The 22,570-nt window shown below is 44.1% G+C and overlaps 1 protein-coding gene and 3 non-coding genes across 4 annotated transcripts; 3 read left to right on the top strand and 1 right to left on the bottom strand.

Moving 5' to 3' along the window:
- Window positions 1-3,510: 3,510 nt before the first annotated feature.
- On the bottom strand, window positions 3,511-20,407 carry LOC117192996 (protein goliath-like). Its single transcript, XM_033397726.1, is given in 7 exon segments — window positions 3,511-3,974; window positions 4,044-4,376; window positions 18,180-18,276; window positions 18,341-18,492; window positions 18,573-18,690; window positions 19,669-19,771; window positions 19,774-20,407. Coding segments are annotated over 7 exon segments (1,827 nt in total). The 5' UTR covers window positions 20,378-20,407; the 3' UTR covers window positions 3,511-3,554.
- Trnaa-cgc lies at window positions 18,810-18,881 on the top strand. The gene has a single exon. It is a non-coding gene; the product is annotated as a tRNA-Ala (tRNA).
- On the top strand, window positions 19,197-19,268 carry Trnaa-cgc. Its single transcript has one exon. It is a non-coding gene; the product is annotated as a tRNA-Ala (tRNA).
- Window positions 19,536-19,607, top strand: Trnaa-cgc. Its single transcript has one exon. It is a non-coding gene; the product is annotated as a tRNA-Ala (tRNA).
- Window positions 20,408-22,570: the final 2,163 nt, after the last annotated feature.

Here is a 22,570-nt window from a genome sequence, read left to right as displayed (position 1 = left end):
GAAAATGATGATGGATCGCTTAACGGACTGATTTACAAGATCAAGATCGCACCGATCACATATCAGGCAGGGAAATAACAAAAGACCTCCGCCAGATTGCCGTTAGACTTCCCTTTGTAGTTGAGCCGACAAATCAGCGCAATACTCGCCCATTTATATTCATATCAGCGAACAATCGACATGATCGCCATCGACAGCAAGAGCAACAGCAAGACAGATTGCCTGCGGAGAGCAGTGGCCTATGAAACACTCACAGAAACAAGACGGAGCAAGCAACCCACCAAGCAACATATTCATGAGCCAGGCCAGGACCTTAAGGCTAACACAGGCAAGGCAGCCTCCCCATCGATGATGGCGTTGGGTTGTCCGTTCATCTAAGCTGATCCTCGGCTGAATGAAGCACTTAGTAAACCCACCAGGCTGCCAATTGAAGGTCCGAGGGGGCAACCCAACATTAAGTGCACTCAAAGGCAAGTAAAGATATCGATTTTTATACCCGATACTCAAAATGAGTATTGGGGTATATTAGATTTGTGGTAAAAGTGGATGTGTGTAACGTCCAGAAGGAATCGTTTCCGACCCCATAAAGTATATATATTCTTGATCAGCATCAATAGCCGAGTCGATTGAGCCATGTCTGTCTGTCCGTCTGTCCGTCTTACTACGTCCGTCCGTCCGTCCTCTCGCCCTGTCTCTCTCTAACACACACGTAGCATAGCCGGCTTTGCTTAGAGTAAAACATTAGCGCCTAGATCTCAGAGACTATAAAAGCTAGAGCAACCAAATTTGGTATCCACACTCCTAATATATCGGACCGAGACGAGTTTATTTCAAAATTTCGCCAAAATTGAGCCCTGTCTGTCTGTCCGTCTGTCCGCCCCCGCAAAGGATGAAAATCTGGGGATATTCACAAATCTCAGAGACTATTAAGGCTAGAGTAACCAAATTTGGTATCCGCATTCCTGTTAGATTTCACTATAAAACGTATATCTCAAAATTTTGCCCCACCCCCTTCCGCCTCCACAAAGGACGAAAATCTGTTGCATCCACAATATTGAGGATACGAGAAAACTAAAAACGCAGAATCATAGATAATGATCAAATCTATCAGATTGCTGAATCTGGATCAGATCAGATCATTTTTATAGCCAAAAGGAACAAATCAATTTGCACTGGCTACGCAGCACCCGACGTCACGCTCAGACTGATTTTCTGTCTCTCTCGCACGCACTCTTTGTCGTGTCGTTCAATATTAGCGGTGTCTGCCGGAGGAGACCCATATCAAAGGCTAGGGGCAAAAAATGTGGAAAAAAGAAAAAATGGGAAACCTAAAAGAGAAAATTCATGCAGCTTTTGTCGCCTTTAAAAGCAGCCATCCGTCAGAACATGGGTACAAAAAAAGAAATTCAAGCAAGACCCGGCCACTGGCAATTCCGGTCAGTGTGGGTGGCAGGACGGGGTATGTGCAGAGCGATGTGATTGAATGTGTGGCCTATGGGAACGTCAAAGGATTGATACGTGAATTGATACACTGTTGACATGTGGAGGACTCTCAGTATTTATTTTTCGGCACCGAAAGAGCAAGAGAAATAGAGCACAAGTTATGAGGAAGCCGAGCGGTTGAAGTTTGCCGCGGCCAACGACAGCTAATAAGAATTCATCATGTGCTCCATGCTCCACGAGAGGCAGAGGCAAAAACTCTCCCAGGTGGAGGCACAGCGTCCCCTGCACGCGTCGTAATTGCAACGCAACAGGAGGGCTGAAGATCTCCTCGTCCAGGAGCAAACCAGAGCAGCCGCAGCACCGACGTCGTCGTCGTCATCATGGCCCCTCGATGTTTATAAACTTAAAGTCTGTAATCACATTAGGGCATGTAGTCCGAGAGCTCCGGCTGGCCAAAGTTTTGCTGCTTTATCACCTGACGGAGCTTCGCTTCTTCACTTCTTCGCTTCTCGGCCTGCGCATCGATTACTCTCCTCCTTGCATATCCCACGATCGCGATCGATGACAGCACGTACGAGTTTTTCTCCCCTCTTTCGGAGACCGGAGAGCAGGCTGCCGCCTCGCCGACTTCGGCTAACTTGGGGCACTAGAGGCGTGACCGAGGTGGGCGTTACACTGCACATTCATGATAAAATTATTATATTGTTGGAGCTTCATGCCGCCGCTTTAAGGAAGCCGTGGGTAAGAAACAGAAACAGAAACAAAAACAAAATAAATATATCCCTTGGAGGTGTTGATGTCTATTAGGGTATTCAAGAGTACGGGCATTTATTTCATTGCAGTCGCAAGAACCTAAGAAGCAGAAAGTGTATTGTTTTTTTTTCCAAGGATCAGGCTCATAAATGCTCAGGATGTTGGCCACGAGAGAATCGTTCCTGGTTAGGCTTGCATCCCATAAATAAATAGACGCACGACAAAAACAATGCACCGTGATAATGTGGCAAGTAGGAGGCAATGCCGGTGAGGCGAAGCAAATCGCACGGGCGGCAGATGTGGCTCCGTTCACGGGCTTCACTTCGTTCATGGTTTGGGACCAGGTCATTTCACAAAACGATCGCCACTGCCGTCGCTAATCTGCTGTAAATGAGTAACATGAAGCAATGGGAATCGTTACTGCGGCTCAGGCCTCACGATCCTCCATATGCTCGATGGATCCTCATCCTCCCAATCGGAACTAATTGTGGAAACAATGAAATCATTCTTCTCCACGTCCCTACGAAGTGTGAAGGCAAATCCAATCATAGACTGAGCGTTCGCCAGTGGCCGTTTTCGATGGATGTGGCATTAAAATGATTGTCCAAATAGCAAACAGTCCAAGAGAGGATCACTGATCAGGGGACAAGATGATCGCCAAAAGGCAGAGGACAGCGCAAAAATGGCGATTCGATGCGCAGACTTGTTACGTTTGCCGATCAACCCCGAGCTGGCTGTCGGCCCTCGGCAGGGAGCCGACCTGAAACTGGGTGTGGTGTCACTATTGTCAACTCTGTGCTATTGCCATCTTGCTCGCTCTCGGCCAGTATTGGCATGCGGTCATGCTGGCCTGCTGTCCCGCTATCCTGCTGCTTGGCTCGTACTATTACATCATGCAGTGAGCACATTTGTCATTACCATGGCACCGCTTTCGGTGGGATCAGATCTCTTTGGATCTCCCTTTGGCTGTCGAATTGGGGCCTGTCCGCAGTCTGCCTCATGCTGCTGCCTCGCTGTCTGGCCAGGTCTGCGTAAGGCACAACAGCATATCACTGGCCTGGGATCAGCAGAGCTGCGTCCCATGTTGGAGGCACGCGCAAATCCCTAATGGAATCGCCCCAAGATTCGTATGTGAGGCCAAGAGAAGTGTGCAGAGTGCTAAGTAGAGAATGTAGAATGTAGCATATAAGATTTCTCTAATTTATCGACCCACTCGTCGTAACTGGCTATCGGTACGAGCATTAACATTTTATTAACAATTTCTATGAAACGAATGTTCTATACAATATAATTTATACAGATGCGAGAGAGCAAATATGTTGAGGAATACAATTGGGCCTAGGGGCTAGGCAAACAGTTCATTCATTGAAATCGACGCCTTCCCCATTCACCTGAATGGTGATGTAGTCTCCGTTTCCGTTTCCGCTGACCTCCCTCTCACGATTGGCCTGGGCAGGAGCTGTTCCCCCAGTGCCTACCATACCCCCTCGCCTGGGTAATGGGCGCAAGGATATCTCATCGCTTTCCCGCCCCATGAAGCGGCGCCGCGTTCTGGCAAAGTCGAAGGTCTCCCGCTGCCGCTGACTGGACTGAGCGTACGAAGCATCCGTCAGCTGTTGCAGGGATTGGGTGGAGCTCGATCGAGGGATCTGAGGGATGTCCGGCTGAAGCTGGACTGAAAGCTGGCGCTGTCGGCCGCCAAAGCACCCGGTGGAGTAGCGACCATCCGCGGAGCGGGAGCGACGATGGCTGGCCGATTCCCGGGCGCCCAGAAGTTGCTGCGGGGATACAATCGGTAAATAAAGGTAGTGAATGTGGAGTTATTTGCTATTCGTTGCGTTGGCCACCTGCTGCATTTCTTCCTTTCGCAGTCGTCGCAGTCCCTGCTGCTCCTCCAGCTTGTTGGTCATCAGGCTCATCCAGTCTCGCGCCTGCCGGAGCGACAGCGAACTCTGCGACCTCTCTGGTAGTCGGATGGGGAAAAGTATTTCGCGGGCGCCCACCACGCTGCCACTTTCGAGGACGAACACGCGAGGAAAGTCTATCACGAAGTCCCGAATGCGAATGAGGTCGGCCAAGGCAGTGGGGCGTGTCGAAGGTGGGCCCTGACTGGGGTCCGTGCCAGAGCCATCCGGACGATCTGGTTGGTATTCCAGTATGCTCTCTTCGCTGCCCAGAAACTGAACGAGGGGGAACGTTGTGAGTTGCTGCGGACACCGCAACTCTACAGTTATACCCGATACTAAGTCAGTATGGCTCTCCTCCGGCAGACGCCGCTAATATTAAACGACACGACAAAGAGTGCGTGCGAGAGAGACAGAAAATCAGTCTGAGCGTGACGTCGGGGGCTGCGTAGCCACTGCAAATTGATTTGTTCCTATTGGCTATAAAAATGATCTGATCTGATCCAGATTCAGCAATCTGATATATATGGTCATTATCTATGATTCTGCGTTTTTAGTTTTCTCGATTGTACAATATTGTGGATGCAACAGATTTTCGTCCTTTGTGTGGGCGGAAGGGGGTGGGGTGAAATTTTGAGATACACGTTTTATAGTAAGATCTAACAGGAGTGCGGATACCAAATTTGGTTACTCTAGCCTTAATAGTCTCTGAGATTTTTGAATATCCCCAGATTTTCGTCCTTTGCGGGGGCGGAAGGGGGTATGGCGAAATTTTGAAACAAACTCGTCTCGGTCCGATATATTAGGAGTGTGGATAACAAATTTGGTTGCTCTAGCTTTTGTAGTCTCTGAGATCTAGGCGCTAATGTTTTACTCTAAGCAAAGCCGCCTATGCTACGTGTGTGTTAGAGAGAGACAGGGCGAGAAAAAATGAAATTGTTTTCTTGATGCTGGCTATAATAATAATACGATCCAATTCAGATTCCGCAGTCTTAAAGATATGGTCATTCTCTACAATTCTACGTTTTTGGTTTTCTCATATCTTTAAAATTGTGGATGCCACAGATTTTCGTCCTTTGTGGGGGCGGAAGTGGGCGGGGCGAAGTTTTGAAATATTTTTGTAGCAGTGACATATCACAGAAGTCTGGGTCCAAAACATCGTTTCTCTAGCTCTTATAGTCTTTGAGCACAGACAGGGCTCAATCGACTCGGCTATTGATGCTGATCAAGAATATATATACTTTATGGGGTCGGAAACGATTCCTTCTGGACGTTACACACATCCACTTTTACCACAAATCTAATATACCCCAATACTCATTTTGAGTATCGGGTATAAAAAGAAAAGCGGGCTATATGGTACCCTTTCTAGTTCTTGTTCCTTAAATTTCAATGAGCTTTATGATGCGAGCGATTCTAGACAGCAAACAAGCGGCAATTTTTAAATAATTTGTGTTATTTTATTGGTTTGGTTCTTAAAAAGTTTTGGGTCCACAATTCGTTCAAGGGTACTAGCAAACGAAAATCTTATAAGGTTTTCCAATACATCTAACAATACAATATCGTCTTACAAGACCACTTCTACCTTATTTGATTACGCTATTTGGGGGCAGTTGATTTTCGGGTTGTTTCGAGCTTGAAAACAAAAAATAAAAACCAAAAGATATGAATATTAAAATAATCCAGCATATTATTTTTGGAATGTCGCAGAGCAGTAAAACCTGTCAAGATATCCAAATAAAAAATAAAAATGTAATACTCGTACCAACGTTTCAGGATGTAAATTAATGTAAATTGAAATATCTTTTCGTTGTTGTAGATTTATTCAATTTGAACAACTAAAAGCAAATACTTTGGCACCTTCGATATTAATGTAGTAGTTTAAGTTGCTTGATGGCAACGAGTAACATTTATTTGATAAGTATGTTGGACTTAAAATTATAACAGCTCCAAGTTTTACAAGTATGTTTGTGACTAATTATATGCGTGTACGTCTGATGCGTGGCTGAACTGACAACTGACTCATCTCTCTCTCTTGCTATCGGCTCTCTCAGAGCCGATTACTGCTCTATCCCGACGACACGACGAAAACACGACCGCTTCGTGTCTCTCTCTTTCTTTCGTTTCCTACATTCGGCTGTCCTGACGGACCATTCGCCTCGGATGGGTCTAGCCAAGGTTTCATATATTCTGAAACTGTAGAGGTCTTATAGGGACCCTCAGTATCCCCAATCTTCTCGACTTCGTACCTTCCATGATTCTTTACCCTAACCACCTTATACGGCCCTAGATACTTTCCTTTTAGCTTTAATCCAGTACCATACTGAGTACGCTTGATAGCTACTAGCTCATTAACCTCACACTGTCTATCTAGTTTCCTTTTTAAGTCAAAACTCTTCTTGTTTTCCTGCTGTAACCGTGCAATGTTTTCAACTACTTCCTTTCTAATTTTTTCGCGGTCCTTGTTCAACTCTTCGATAAGTGATTCTTCCAATATTTCTTTTATTTTTGGATCCATTCCTATACGCATGTCTAGCCCAGTCAATATCTTGAAAGGTGTTAACTTGGTACTTCGCGGCTCAACACTGTTGATCATTTGCTGTACTTTTCCTAGATGCTTATACCAACTACCGGAATTACCCTGACACAATTTCGACAACATAGGCACCACTATCTTGTGCATCCTTTCGACTTGACCATTCCCACGTGGAACGCCTGTGGCAATCATTAAATGCTGTATTTTCTCTCTCTCACAATATTCACGAAACAAATTGGACATAAACGCTGCACCCCTATCCGTCACTATTCTGTTCGGATTACCAAAACTAGTCCCCTGAATTTCCAAACACTTAACGACCTCTTCAACGCCTGTACTACGTGTAGAATATAACCAAACAAACTTAGAAAATCCATCAACGACAACCAGTATATAATTGTACTGTTTTTTAGTCATTTCCCTTTGTCCAACGTGAAAAATGTGATACGTTTGTAACGGCCTATCACCCTTGTCTATTGGTTTGCAAATAACCCTCACGTTTTCCAGTCTTTTCATTGACAATGATACACTCGACACAACTATTTATTACGCGCCATACTTTGTCTTTTAACTTCGGAATATAATACGACTTTTCAATGATATCTTGTGTCTTTTTAACTGAAAAATATCCTTGCTTATGTGCTATTGATATAATCTCATTTTCCAACTGAGCTGGTACTACGATGAGCTCCTTATCCGGATCCTTAAACAAAATCTGATTCTGAATATAATAATCCTCATATTCCTTGTCCTCCACAATACTTTTAACAGCCTTAACCCAATCGTCGGTTAGCTGAGCTTCTTTCAAACGATGAGCTTTACTTTCGGTCACCATAAAACAAGATACACGACTCAACGCGTCAACGTGCCTCATCTTCGTTCCTGAGCGATGTTCTATAACATAATTAAAATCTTGTAGGTACATGGCCCAACGTGCTACTCTCAAAGGAACGTCTTTCTTTTTGATCGTCATTGTAAATGCATTACAATCTGTGACAATTTTGAACTTTATACCCAAAACGTATACACGCCATTTCGCTAAAGCTTCGATAATTGCCATAACCTCAAGGTCATAAGCAGGATATTTCTCTTCACATGGCTTAGTCCTACGGCTCATATATTGATCTGGATGGAATTGGCTGTCTTCCAAACTCTTTTGCAGTGACACGGCTCCATACCCCCATTTTGATGCATCAGTATGGATTTCTGTGTCCAACTTCGGGTTGTACATTTCTAAACCAGGTCTACTAATCAATGCTACCTTTAGTTGTTCAAAGGCAACCTGATGTATCTCCTTAAATTGAAATTTAACATCCTTCCACAGCAGATCTGTCAATGGTTTTGCAATAACAGCATAACCCTCAATAAACTTTCGGAAATAAGAAGTCAATCCTATGAAACGCTGCACTGCTTTTTTATCAACTGGCACTGGGAACTTTTCGACTACCCTCGTCTTCTCATCACTTGGTCTTATCGTATTCTTTTCTATTATATACCCCAGAAAATTAACCTTTTGTCGTAACAGCTGACACTTTCTCCAATTTATACGTAGCCCATTCATTTCCGCTATCTTCAGTACTTTTTTCAACTTAAACAAACCCTCTTCTATATCTTGACTACAAATAATAACGTCATCCATATAGACTGCTGCTTCATTATTCTTTACCAAATCTCTCAACACAGCCATTATAAATCTGGTAAACACCGCTGGAGAATTTGAAATTCCAAATGGTACATATAAAAATTCGAACTGACCATTCTGAGTCACAAAAGACGTATATTTTTGAGACTCGACTTCTACAGGCACATGGAAAAAACCATTCGTTAAATACAACGTGGTGAAATACTTTGCACCCTGCAGTTTCTCCAACACTGTATCCATATGTGACATTGGAAAGTTATCGCGAACTATTTTCTCATTCAGCTTTCGGTAATCACAGCATAGTCTCTTGCTACCGTCCTTTTTGGGTACCAACACTACTGGTGATGCATACTCCGATGTACTTGGCTTTATAATCTTCTGAGCCAGCCACTCTTCCACTTGCTTGTCCACGATTTCCTGTTCACACAACGGTAATCGTCTCGGATGCTGGAAAACTGGTATCTCATCCACTAATACAATTTTCATTTTTATCGGCGCTTCTACATTTCTCTGAGGTTGGTACTTTCCTACCATACCCCTAACCTCTCTAGCATGTACTTCACTGAGATGACCAACATCAATTGAAAACTCCTTCTCAACTTCGTCAATACTTGACATGCAAATGCCTTTATATTCATTAAACAATTCCACGCATGAGGACGATGCTACCTGATCAAGTTTCTTATCTTTATCCTCGCCACAAACTCTACGAACAAATCTTGTTCCTGTCTTAGAAACTTGCATGTCAACATGATCCAGAATAGTCCTTCCTAAAATGGCTTCAAAACCAATATCCTCGTCTGGAATGACATGAAATTCTACCTCCATTTCAATCTCATCGATTTTCACTGGTATCGAAAAGCTACCAAAAGTTACAATTTGACTATCTCCAATACCTGTTAAACATTTCTCCTGGCCGATCAGTTCAAGATTTCCAAATTTCAAAAATACCCTCCTGCGAATTAAACCCAAATCTGCTCCAGTATCAATCAAACCTTGGAATACCAAATTCGCGTACTTAATATCCTTTAATTCCAAACCTGATGGAGTGAAAATACCTGACGGCTTATCAACGACTTCCTTATCTCGAATAATGTTCGTATTCGATCTCTTTTCTTGTCTGGTTTCGACCTTGACATTACAGCTTGCAGCACGGTGTCCTGGTTGGCCACATTTGAAACAACAAAAATCATTTTTTGGACAATCTTTCCTCAAATGCTATTGGTCTCCCCACTTAAAACATTTCCTAAAATTCTCTGCCATCGACCCTTTCACCGAACTCTCACTTTTATTACTCAGCGGCCAATTCTTACTCATCGGCTTGGATCCGCCTCTAGCTTTCTGGTAAACATCGATCTGAAATTTAAGCTCCTTTAAGTTTCTAGCTTGGTACAGCATTGCCTTACTTGCCCTAGCGTCTGGTATACCATCCACAAAATATTCTATTAAACTCTCATCATCTAGTTTAATTGGCTTGGCTATCTCCATTAACGCATACAAAAACTCATGCAACGACTCTCCTTTTTATACCCGATACTCAAAATGAGTATTGGGGTATATTAGATTTGTGGTAAAAGTGGATGTGTGTAACGTCCAGAAGGAATCGTTTCCGACCCCATAAAGTATATATATTCTTGATCAGCATCAATAGCCGAGTCGATTGAGCCCTGTCTGTCTGTCCGTCTGTCCGTCCGTCCGTCCGTCCGTCCGTCCGTCCCCTTCAGCGCCTAGTGCTCAAAGACTATAAGAGCTAGAGCAACGATGTTTTGGATCCAGACTTCTGTGATATGTCACTGCTACAAAAATATTTCAAAACTTCGCCCCGCCCACTTCCGCCCCCACAAAGGACGAAAATCTGTGGCATCCACATTTTTAAAGATACGATAAAACCAAAAACACAGAATCGGTGAGGATGACCATATCTTCTACAGTGCAAAATCTGAACCAGCTCGTATAATGATTATAGCCAGAATCAAGAAAACAATTTCATTCTTTCTCGCTCTGTCTCTCTCTAACACACAGGTTTCATGGTCGGTTTTGTCAATTGCAAAATATGAGTTCAAGGATCTCAGAACCTATAAGAGCCAGAGCAACCAAATTTGGTATCCACACTCCTGTGATATCGGACCTTGACCGTTTCGTGTTCAAATTTCGCCACACCCCCTTCCGCCCCCGCAAAGGACGAAAATCTGGGGCATCCACAAATCTCAGAGACTATAAAGGCTAGAGTAACCAAATTTGGTATCCGCACTTCTGTTAGATCTCACTATAAAACGTTTATCTCAGAATTTCGCCCCCCCCCCTTCCGCCCCCACAAAAGACGAAAATCTTTTGCATCCACAATATTGCACATTCGAGAAAACTAAAAACGCAGAATCATAGATAATGACCATATCTATCAGATTGCTGAATCTGGATCAGATCGGATCATTTTTGTAGCTAAAAGCAAGAAATCAATTTTCAGTGGCTACGCAGCGACCGACGTCACGCTCAGACTGATTTTCTGTCTCTCTCGCACGCACTCTTTGTCGTGTGGTTCAATATTAGCGGCGTCTGCCGGAGGAGAGCCATACTGACTTAGTATCGGGTATAACTGTAGAGTTGCGGTGTCCGCAGCAACTCACAACGTTCCCCCTCGTTTCTTCTGGCGCTTTTGCAACATTCTATGTACTTCAACGGACGACAGTTTAACACTAAACTCATCCAACAGAGCTGCCTTCAACGAATTCCAGTTACGAATATCACGCAAACTACGAGCGAAAGATTTTGCTGCACTAACTAACAACTGATTGGCATAAATGAATAATTGTAATTGACTCCATTGAACAGTAGCTGCGCATTCTTCTAATTCCTCTATCCATTGATTGATGTCGGGGTTATTAGAACCAGAAAATTGTGACACACTACCTTCCACGGTCTTTTAGGGTAAACCAAGATTTATACTCTGCCTGTCGCGTACCTGGTTGAACTGCTACGGTATCATCAAATGCTGTTACTACGGACTCATCCTCTGACTCTTCTTCATTCTCAACTGGAAAGCCGTGATGTATTAATAGTCTATCTTGCAAATCGCGCTTTCGTCCCGTCGTCTGCAACGCAAGCTCTCTTAACTTCTCTCGCAAATCTGCGACTCTCAGTGTCATTATCTCTTCAACTTGCATCGTGACGATTTAAATACAAATTAATTGATATTAGCTTATATCTAAGAAAATGTAATTAAATAAACTTAAACAACCTTATTACTGCTGGCCTGTTAACAATTTTCCAGTTAACATGGACTCCGAAAACGACTTTAAAGTCGTCACTGTTAACGATCGCTTTTTTGTTATCGCTCACCTTACTATGGGTTTACCCTTGTTAACTCTCGCTTCTGCGCAGAACTTTCCAGACTCCAAATTTGACGCACACACACCACCATATCCAGATCTCGCTTGCCTGTCGATGTCGCTGTTGCCGTCCTCTCTTTGTTGCCTTGCCTTGCTCTCGCTGTTCGCCGTTAACTCGTTGTCGCTTCCCGAATCGTCGCTGCTTCTGCTGTTACAAAATGGTCGTCTCCTTGCTGCTTGTCTCTTCTTGTAGTTGTAGTCTCCGTCCGACACAGTCAGGAGTCGTCAATTCATTCAATTTCGCACCGCGACCGATCTCTTATGTCACCAGTCTCGTGTTCGCCAAAATTTCCAAATACACGCACAAATCTCACTTGCAAATGTTGTTGTCTTGGGCTTATTTTCGGACGAGCCCCCAATTTGTAGTAGTTTAAGTTGCTTGATGGCAACGAGTAACATTTATTTGATAAGTATGTTGGACTTAAAATTATAACAGCTCCAAGTTTTACAAGTATGTTTGTGACTAATTATATGCGTGTACTTCTGATGCGTGGCTGAACTGACAACTGACTGATCTCTCTCTCTTGCTATCGGCTCTCTCAGAGCCGATTACTGCTCTATCCCGACGACACGACGAAAACACGACCGCTTCGTGTCTCTCTCTTTCCTTCGTTTCCTACATTAATATAGACATCTATGATTAAGTGTGTGCGCTGTGCGATTGGTATAAGTTACTATGTTGTATATGCATATACATATGTATGTAACAAGGGGATGGCTAGCTGGCCTATTGAGGGGGCAGCGGAGATAAGCAACAGCAGTAATAACAGCAGCACAGGAACAGCTGATTAGCAGCAACAGCAGTAGTAACAGCAGCTGCAACAGCAGTAGTAACAGCAGCAGATCAACAGCGGACAGAGAAGAAGAGGAACCGAGCGAAGCAGTGAAAAGGAGAGAACAGCAGCATACGGACGCGACTCAAGCAGCAGCAGAAAATCAGCAGAAATAAGCCGTAACATTAAGAACTTTTGTAAGCACATATAACAGGCCACCGCGATAATAATACGAATAAACAATACTCTAAATAATATCTTACATTTGGGGGCTCAACCAGTCGCGTACTGCCTGTGTAAAGTGGAAAAAATCAAAAATTGTGTGTCTCATGTCTCAGAAGCCGGCAGCAGACGAAGCGAGACGGAAAAGCAAAAATTCGGTGCAAAAAAACTGCGCATTAGACTCTCAGAAGCCGCAAGCAGAAGAAGCGAGACAGCGAGTGGGTGAAAAGAAGAACCGAGAAAAAAGGGTTGTTTCAAGCTGGCTGCCCACAAGAGTATTGCGCAGTAGAATTATAATGGAAAATACAAGTGGACCACCAGCCGGGAATATGCAGCAAAACGCGAACGAGGAAGCGATGAGGTCAACACTCCTAGAAGAAAACACACAGACGCTCCAACAGCTGGTTCAACTGCTCTCGATGAAAATAAATGCTGATGAAATAGACAAGAAAAATGATGCAAAGCTGGTAGTGGAAAATTTTGCCAAAATTATTCCAGAATTCAACGGAGAAAATATGTCGGTACAGCAGTGGTTTATTAACTTCGAGCTAAACGCTGAAGCATACGGACTACAGACACGGAGTCGGTGATTCGATACATTGTCGACGGACTGAATTTAAAAACGGATTATAAGTACACCTTGTATGGATGCAGCTCATACAAGCAGCTGCGAGAGAAGTACGAAATCTACGAAAGAACGCTCGCGGTTGATGGGGCTTGGCCCCGAAACAAAAAGACTCACAGCCGTTCGGAAAGAAGTCCAATTTCACCAAATATGAAAGGAAGCAACACTGCTACAATTGTGGATCCCAGGAGCATCTACGCAAGGATTGCCGAGCTGCATTAAAGTGTTTCCGCTGCAATCAGACTGGACACATGTCTAAGGATTGCCCGAGTGCTGCTGCCATAAACGTTGCATATGAGGAAAAACGCCTGAAGTCTCTTAAAATTAACGACGTGCAAGTCAAGGGGCTCATAGACACCGGTGCAGATGTTTCCCTATTAAAGATGTCAGTGCTCGGCAAAATGAGTGGTATCCATCTGCAAGCCAGTTCGTCAACTTTGAGGGGACTTGGAAATAACATCACACGCTCCGCTGGGCAGTTTACGGCAGAAGTGGAGATCGACGGAATGCGACTGGCACACAAATTCCTTGTGGTGGCCGATCATGCCGTCGGATGCGAATTGTTGCTTGGACACGACTTTATATCCAAGTTCACAAAGACATCAACGCCAGGAGGATATAAGTTTTCTCCCCTGCCGGGGCAGGAAACTGAGGACACCAAACAGATAAGTATTTACAACGTGGTCGAAGCAAATACTGACATAAACATTCCATCGCAGTTCAGAGATGCCGTCCAATCAATGATTCAGGACTTTACTATAAAGAAGCAGACTGCAGTGTGCCCGATCATGCTGAGGATCGTACCGGACGAGAAAATAGCGCCGTTTCGACATTCGCCAAGTCGAGTGGCCATCAGCGAAGCCGACGTTGTCAAGCAGCAGATCGATGAATGGGCCAACGCTGGGATAATACGACGCTCATCATCAAATTTCGCCAGTCGGACTGTAATTGTCAAGAAAAAGGATGGGAGCAGCCGGGTCTGCGTGGACTATCGTTAGTTGAACAAGATGGTCTTGAAAGATTGCTTTCCCGTTCCAATCGTTGAAGAGGTGCTGGAAAAACTGGAAAATGCTAAGGTGTTCACCATCATGGACTTAGAAAATGGGTTTTTCCACGTTCCTGTGGAAGAAAGCAGCAAAAAATATACGGCGTTCATAACGAAGGAAGGCCTCTTTGAGTTCAACCGTGCGCCTATCGGTTTTTGCAATTCGTCAGCAGTTTTCATCCGTTTTATAAGTTTTGTATTTCAAAACCTTATAAATGAAAACATTCTTGACCTGTACATGGACGATATCGTTATACACGCTGAAACTGCCGACGAATGCCTGGGAAAGCTGAAGAAGGTTTTTGATGCAGCAGCTGAATACGGGCTGAAGATAAAGTGGAAGAAGTGCCGATTTCTGCAGTCGCCCATTACATTTTTGGGTCACCAAGTTGGAGGAGGGGAAATCAAGCCTGGATTGGAGAAAACCAAAGCCGTCAGCAAGTTCCCGATGCCGAAAAACATAAAGGCTGTGCAGTCGTTTTTAGGATTAACTGGGTTTTTCCGTAAATTCATAAGAAACTATTCGCTAATCGCCAAACCACTGACCAATCTGCTGCGAAAAGATGTCCCATTTAAAATGAGTCTGGAGGAGCAGCAGGCGTTCGCTACATTAAAGGAAGCATTGGTGAAAGAGCCGGTCTTGAAACTTTATCGCAGGAATGCAAAAACCGAGATACACACTGATGCGTCAAAGGACGGGTTTGCAGCGGCGTTGTTACAATGGCACGAAGGACAATTGCATCCGATCTTATTCTGGAGTAAGAAAACCTCGGAGTCTGAAGCACGACAGCATAGCTATATACAGGAAGCCAAAGCAATTTTCCTAGCGTGCATAAAATTTCGTCAGTACATACTTGGAACCAACTTTAAGCTCGTAACGGATTGCGCTGCTTTCAAGCAAACGTTAAGCAAGAAGGACTTTCCGCGGGAGGTAGCCCAATGGGTCCTGTACTTGCAGGACTACGACTTTGAAGTGGAGCACAGAGCAGGAGAACGGCTGAAGCATGTGGATTGCCTGAGTAGGTACCCAATTGATGTCATGATGGTATCTTCGGAAGTCACAGCAAGAGTTAAGAAAACCCAGCAGGAGGATACGACGATCAAAGCAGTTTCCGAAGTTTTGAAAAGTAAACCATATGACAACTTTAAGTTGAAGGCTGGTCTCGTATACAAAGTGGTGCAAGGCACGGACTTGCTGGCAATACCGAAGTCATTAGAAAAAGAAATAATAACCGACGCTCACAACGCAGGACACTTTGCCGCTCAAAAAACAATGCATACCGTACAGCAGAGCTATTGGATTCCACATCTGGAAGGAAAAGTAATGCAGATTATAGGAAACTGTATGAAATGTATAATCTACAACAAAAAGCTTGGCAAAAAAAAAAGGAATTTCTGCATCAAATTGACAAAGGATCACAGCCGCTGTATACTATACACGTGGATCACCTTGGGCCTATGGATGCTACTTCAAAGCAGTACAAGTACATCTTCGCAATGGTTGATAGCTTCAGTAAGTTCGTATGGATGTATCCCACAAAAACAACAGGAGCAGACGAAGTTCTCAAGAAGTTAAGGGAGTGGTCTGATGTATTTGGTAATCCGGCACGCATGGTAAGCGATCGTGGAGCAGCATTTACATCTTCAAGCTTTGAGGAGTTTGTCAAGGAAAAGAACATCGAACACATATGGAGCACCACAGGGGTACCAAGAGGAAACGGACAAATTGAACGCGTAAACCGATCTATTCTGAGCATCATTTCCAAATTGTCGTCGGAGGAACCTGGAAGATGGTATAAGTTCGTACCGCGAGTTCAGAGGGCTATTAACAGCACCGTTCATGTGTCTACAAAGCGTTGACCATTTGAGCTGATGATCGGGGTAAAAATGCGTTGTGGGCCGGATAGCGACATACTTCAGCTAATAGAAAAAGAGATGGTTGATAATTTTGAAGACGAGAGGCAAAAGATGCGACAAGAGGCAAAAGAAAATATTCAGCAGGCCCAGGACAGATACAAGGAACAATTCGATAAAAAGCGGAAATGCGAATACGGATACAAGGTCGGAGATCTCGTAGCCATACGTAGAACACAATTTGTAACCGGAAGAAAGATGGCCAGCGAATTCTTAGGACCATACGAAATAACCAACGTAAAACGAGGCGGACGCTATAATGTTCGGAGGGCAGCAGACGTCGAAGGACCAAGCAATACGACCACAAGCAATGATAACATGAAACTATGGAGCTTTTCTGTAGAAAACGAGGACGCATGGTCATCAGGGACTGATGACTAATCAGGATGACCGAGTGTAAGAAGGAGTTGGCCAGCTGGCCTATTGAGGGGGCAGCGGAGATAAGCAACAGCAGTAATAACAGCAGCAGAGGAACAGCTGATTAGCAGCAACAGCAGTAGTAACAGCAGCAGCAACAGCAGTAGTAACAGCAGCAGATCAACAGCGGACAGAGAAGAAGAGGAACCGAGCGAAGCAGTGAAAAGGAGAGAACAGCAGCATATGGACGTGACTCAAGCAGCAGCAGAAAATCAGCAGAAATAAGCCGTAATAATTCGAAATAAGCGATAATAATTCGAATAAACTATACTCTAAATAATATCTTACATGTATATGTAATCGGCAGGGATTCTTAATGCCTTTGATCAGCAAATCAGGCTACAAATGATTCCATTTAAGTATATACTTTAATCTACTACGTCTATACGATAAGTGTAGTCATACATACTCGAGTGGGTATGTAGGTATGTTAGGTAGGTATAGTTATTGTAGTACGAGTACGCTACTATTTGCATCTACTTTTATCGACAGTCGGTACGCTTAATCAGAACTTAAACATTTAACTTAAAACTCTACTTGATGCAATTATATTTCCGTTTTCAAGTTGAACTTCCAGCGGTTATTTGTATGTGTAAGTGTGCGTGGGATTGTTGTAGAAAATAAAACTGAAGTCTTCTGGTCAGCATTTTTAAGTACACTGTTCTCAAATGAACTTATTTACAAACGAGTGTATATATATCATTTTAAATAAAGCCTTTGTGTTACTCTCGATCAGCAGCTGATGGATTGGGATGTAGCTGTCCGGCCCATCAATCACTGGATGATCTGCAGTTAGTGTCCTTTGTTGAACAGGAACTTAAACATCGTTTCACAACAATTTATAAAAGAGTACCTAATTTTACATTTTTTTTACCTACAAAATCACATATTACAACTTGTGTTATCATAAATTATTTAAAATTAATAGACAGTTGCGGCTTGATGACGATTTCTCCTATACTGGTGGCGGATGGTAGGTTGCCCTGTGTACCCGCTCTAATTGTTTCCCTTCCATTTTGCTATACAAATACAATACAAAGGTCCTAAAAAAAAAAAGTGATGAACATTGTTCTGGTTATGCTTCTTTATATTCAAATCTAACCGCTCATTGCACACCACGACTGCTTACTCTCGAATTCCTGCACACCTAAAACATCAGTGACCTGATGGCTGGCAGTACAAATGATAGCATGTGGCATAGTAGCTGGAGCTGAGTTCCGTCGGACGCGCTCCATGGCCTCTGATGCTGCTGTTGCTGTTGTTGTTGTGGCGGAAGCTGCTGCAATTGGGGCTGATTACTACTACTAGGACTACGACTACGCGGATGAAAATAGCTAGCACCAAAACTACTCATGTTGCTGGCCTGTAGTTGCTGCAGAGGCTGCTGCTGCTGCTGCTGGGCCTGTGATAGAGCCACTACAATGACAGGAACCTCCTCAATAGAGGGCTGTGCGGCAGCGACAGCAGCAATGGGCGCAGTGTGCTGTGGACTGGGCGTTTGATAGATTTGATCACCCACCACATAGCCATAGAATTTGAGCACATCTAGTTTGCACATCGGACAGGTTCGATGCTCGATGAGCCACGGATCGATGCAATTCTTATGGAATTCGTGCCTAAGGAAATGCATTTAGTTAGATTTGTTAATGCTTTAAATGGATTCGAGATGCTTTCGCTTACTTGCACGGCAATATGCGTATTGTGTCCGTGGGCTTGTAGGCCTCAATGCATATGGCACAGCAATCGCTGTCCAGGTCCTTCTCATCGCTTATTTTTCCCGTCTTCGTTGGTATCTTCATGATGGCTTTTTTGGTAACAGAGCACAGATTGCGCTAAAGGTAGAAGAAGTTAGAAGTTAGTATATGGAGACAGACAATATACATATGTATGTAGATAGAGGAGGTTTCCTTACCGATTGCTGATCCTTCGCCTGCATGTAACGGAACCTCTGAATATAGTAGAAGATGAGCCATACCAGCGATATTATCATCAGAACGATGAATGAGATGGAGACGAATAACACTGAAGTTCTGAAAATGAATTATGAACCGTTAATATGGGATTTCAAAATGTAACCCAATGCTAGCCCAAGTCGATAAACAGATCTTGTCTGCTGTCGAGTAAAGCATTTGGCGAAAGAATGGCTCATGGGGACGTAGCTCAGTGGTAGAGCGCTCGCTTCGCATGTGAGAAGTCCCGGGTTCAAACCCCGGCGTCTCCATATAGAACAAGTCTTATTTTTTACTTTTGACCCTGCAAAGTTTGATTAGATTTATAAGGATCTCCAATTTGACTTTACTTTATGTTAATAAAATAACTTTATGTTAATGCCGTAGTACTTTCAGCACTAATCTAAGAAAACTTGGTATAAAAATCCACTTCAATCTAAAATTTGTTCTATAAGGAATTCGTGTTAACGAAAAAGAGTATTTACGAGTCGTAAATATGAAAAATTGTTACACTGCGCTACTGACGTTTGTTAACAACAAAGAGTAGTCTGGGCGGTAATAGCACGTTTGTCTCAAATAGGATGCCAGGGGACGTAGCTCAGTGGTAGAGCGCTCGCTTCGCATGTGAGAAGTCCCGGGTTCAAACCCCGGCGTCTCCATTTTCAGCTTAGAACTATTAATTTTTTTCTTGACTTGCAAACATTTATTAACGGAACGGAAAATACTTATTAAGTTCAGTAACTTGAACGTCGGCTGTCCGGTATGCATATTTCTTCTTCACAAATTAAATTTTTTGTTCAGCTTTTTACCAATCAATTATTTGAATTTGCAAACAAATCGACAATGAAATTTTTGTGCAATTTCTAAACTGCATCCGTAATAGAAGTCCTAGTTGAACAATTGCTTTGATCTGCCGACAATTTCAAGGGGACGTAGCTCAGTGGTAGATCGCTCGCTTCGCATGTGAGAAGTCCCGGGTTCAAACCCCGGCGTCTCCATTAAATTCGGGGCCAATTTTGTGTCGTTTTTTATACTTTTTTTATAACTGAACACACTTACCGGTTTAAGCTACTGACAGTTCGCACACCACGGCGTCCCTCGATTATCGATATATTCACAATGTATCCCCTATCAACAGTAATTGCCAGATCTTGTCCGAAAATTCATATGTATTCCGAATTCAAGAGCTTTCACCACAAAACTCACGCGTCTTGCCCTTGATCTGCATCTTCTCCAGCTGAGTCACCTGCTTGTCGTTGTAGATAATGACACCGGCGGCGTTCTGCTGATAGACATGCTTAACCTTTTCCTCTAATGAACAGCGGCCGCGTCTAACCAGGGCAATCCATTCCACCCCCTTGTCGGGCATGGCGGCGCCCATAGTTCCCCGGATATAGGGAGTGCAGGCGTAGTCATCGCTAACGTTGTCGGTGGCACTGATGTGGATCAAGCGGCCAGTTACATTCAGCACCCGGCCCTCGCCATAGCGAGCCTGCTCCAGGGCGAAATCCGTCTCACACAGCGTGTTGCCGTGGTCCACATATGACCAGTTGAGGAAGGCGTAGTTGTAGACATCCACGGCAATCCGCTCCTCCATGCTGGCGAAGGTGTGCGTGGCATTGGCTGCTCTAAAGTAGCGCTCCAGGTCCTGATTGGCAATCGACATGGCGGCCACCAGAGTGGTGGTCGTGCTTGTTGACGTGAGATGCGGCAGACCACCGAGCAGGAGGACCAGGCCGGCCAGCGTAAGCATTTCTTGTAGATACATGACGTGAGCAAATTCTGACGCGGTTTAGGTATTTTTAATCAATTCGGGGCATTTGCCCCTCCTCCGCGTCCACTCAAGATCGATTCGGCAACTAAAATGAAAAATAGCGGAATCGAAATGTGAATTTTGGCCAACAACCTGGAGGGCCGTATCTGGCGATAAGCAGTCTATTCAAAAACTCTCACTAGTCGACGATCGGCCATCCATTTACGAGCGCCTATTTTGGTACTGTTATTTTGACTGTCTAACCCGATAAGGGCCTTATCAGAACTGCGCCGCATGGAAGACCATTGAAGAAATGAAGCATTGCTTGTCGTTAATCCAAGCCTTGCTGGAGAGTCTACTAAGTTATTAAAAATTATGCCTACACTTCGGGTCTCGTCCGATGGAATTCAGCTACTTTCTCTCTGCCAACGTCTTCTGAAGGATGATGATGGCCAGGATGATGCTACAGGGCAAGTCACAGCAGAGGCAGAGGCGTGGGCGTGGGCGTGCGCCGGACACTGAAAAGTGGTTCGGTCGGACATGAAAAGAGGGCTGGGGCTGGGACAGCAACCAGTTCTCTCATACGACTTTTTATGCAAAACACAATAAGAAACTGCCACAGACACAGACACTATAAAACATTTGCATGTGCACGGTGCGTCTTGGGCTGAATCGCGGACCTGGTCTGAGACACCTACTGGGATTACTTTTCTGCTTCTCATGGGGCCATAATAAATAAGTCTTCCAGCGAAGTCCTAGCCAGGAACGGGCCTCGAGTTGAATACCAACTATATTTTGACGGCTATTTATGTGCAAATAAGTGAGTGCCTGCGATTTGTGTGGGTTACCCGCCGAGTCGCTTCTGCACATGCACTGCTGGGAGTGGCTTCTACGGATACGTTTAATCAGATTCAGGGAGTTCGTAGTTCGAATTGGGTTCCCTCTGGACCCTAATCACTCTCTCCCCATGAAAACTATGAGATCTGTTTCAACAATATTCCCAGATAATACATATGCCAAACAGGAAAAACATGGTGAGATAGATGTGCCAAACAGCAATGCCAGCAGCACCAACAACAGTCAGTCTGGTTAGGATAATGACCCTGACAGTTGCTGCCAAAAGTGAGCATACGAGCATGAACATGCGTATGCATGTATGCATACTCGTACATGCGTCTCGTCTGGATCTGTGTGTCTCTGGTTGAATGCAGAACAACAAAAGTGAAAAATGATACGATTGACTTTGGCTTTCGGTTTTTATACCCGATACTCAAAATGAGTATTGGGGTATATTAGATTTGTGGTAAAAGTGGATGTGTGTAACGTCCAGAAGGAATCGCTTCCGACCCCATAAAGTATATATATTCTTGATCAGCATCAATAGCCGAGGCGAGTGAGCCCTGTCTGTCTGTCCGTCCGTCCGTCTGTCCGTCCGTCCGTCCCCTTCAGCGCCTAGTGCTCAAAGACTATAAGAGCTAGAGCAACGTTGTTTTGGATGCAGACTTCTGTGATATGTCACTGCTACAAAAATATTTCAAAACTTCGCCCCGCCCACTTCCGCCCCCACAAACAACGAAAATCTGTGGCATCCACATTTTTAAAGATACGATTAAACCAAAAACGCAGAATCGTAGAGGATGACTATATGTTCTAGAGTGTAAAATCTCAACCAGATCGTATAATTATTATAGCCAGAATCAAGAAAACAATTTCATTCTTTCTCGCTCTGTCTCTCTCTAAAACACAGGTTTCATGGTCGGTTTTGCCAATTGCAAAATATGAGTTTCGCCAATTAAAAATCCAGCAGGCGGTTGGTGCTACTCCAGTCAGCAAAAGGCTGATATCTTCGCAGACAGTTTAGAGCAAAGATTTAAGCCATTTAATCTTACGTCTGCTGTTACACGAAGGGCCGTCGAGCTACAATTGGAAATGCCATTTCAAATGTCCTTGCCAGCAAGCCCAGTCACATTTCAAGAGGTGGTGCAGCAAATTAAGAAGCTGAAGGCCAAAAAATCCCCTGGTGAGGACCTGCTGGACAACAGGACTTTAAAACTTCTGCCTAAAAAAGCGCTGCTATTTATAGCGCTGCTCCTCAACAGCATTCTTAGGATAGGACACTTTCCTACCTGCTGGAAGATGGCGCTAATCTCCATGGTACCTAAGCCAGAAAAACAACACACAGAAGTCGATGGCTACAGACCAATTAGC

This window comes from Drosophila miranda (assembly GCF_003369915.1).
Source record: "Drosophila miranda strain MSH22 chromosome Y unlocalized genomic scaffold, D.miranda_PacBio2.1 Contig_Y2_pilon, whole genome shotgun sequence".
NCBI lineage: Eukaryota > Metazoa > Arthropoda > Insecta > Diptera > Drosophilidae > Drosophila > Drosophila miranda.
This window is presented reverse-complemented; position numbering and strand designations above follow the sequence as displayed.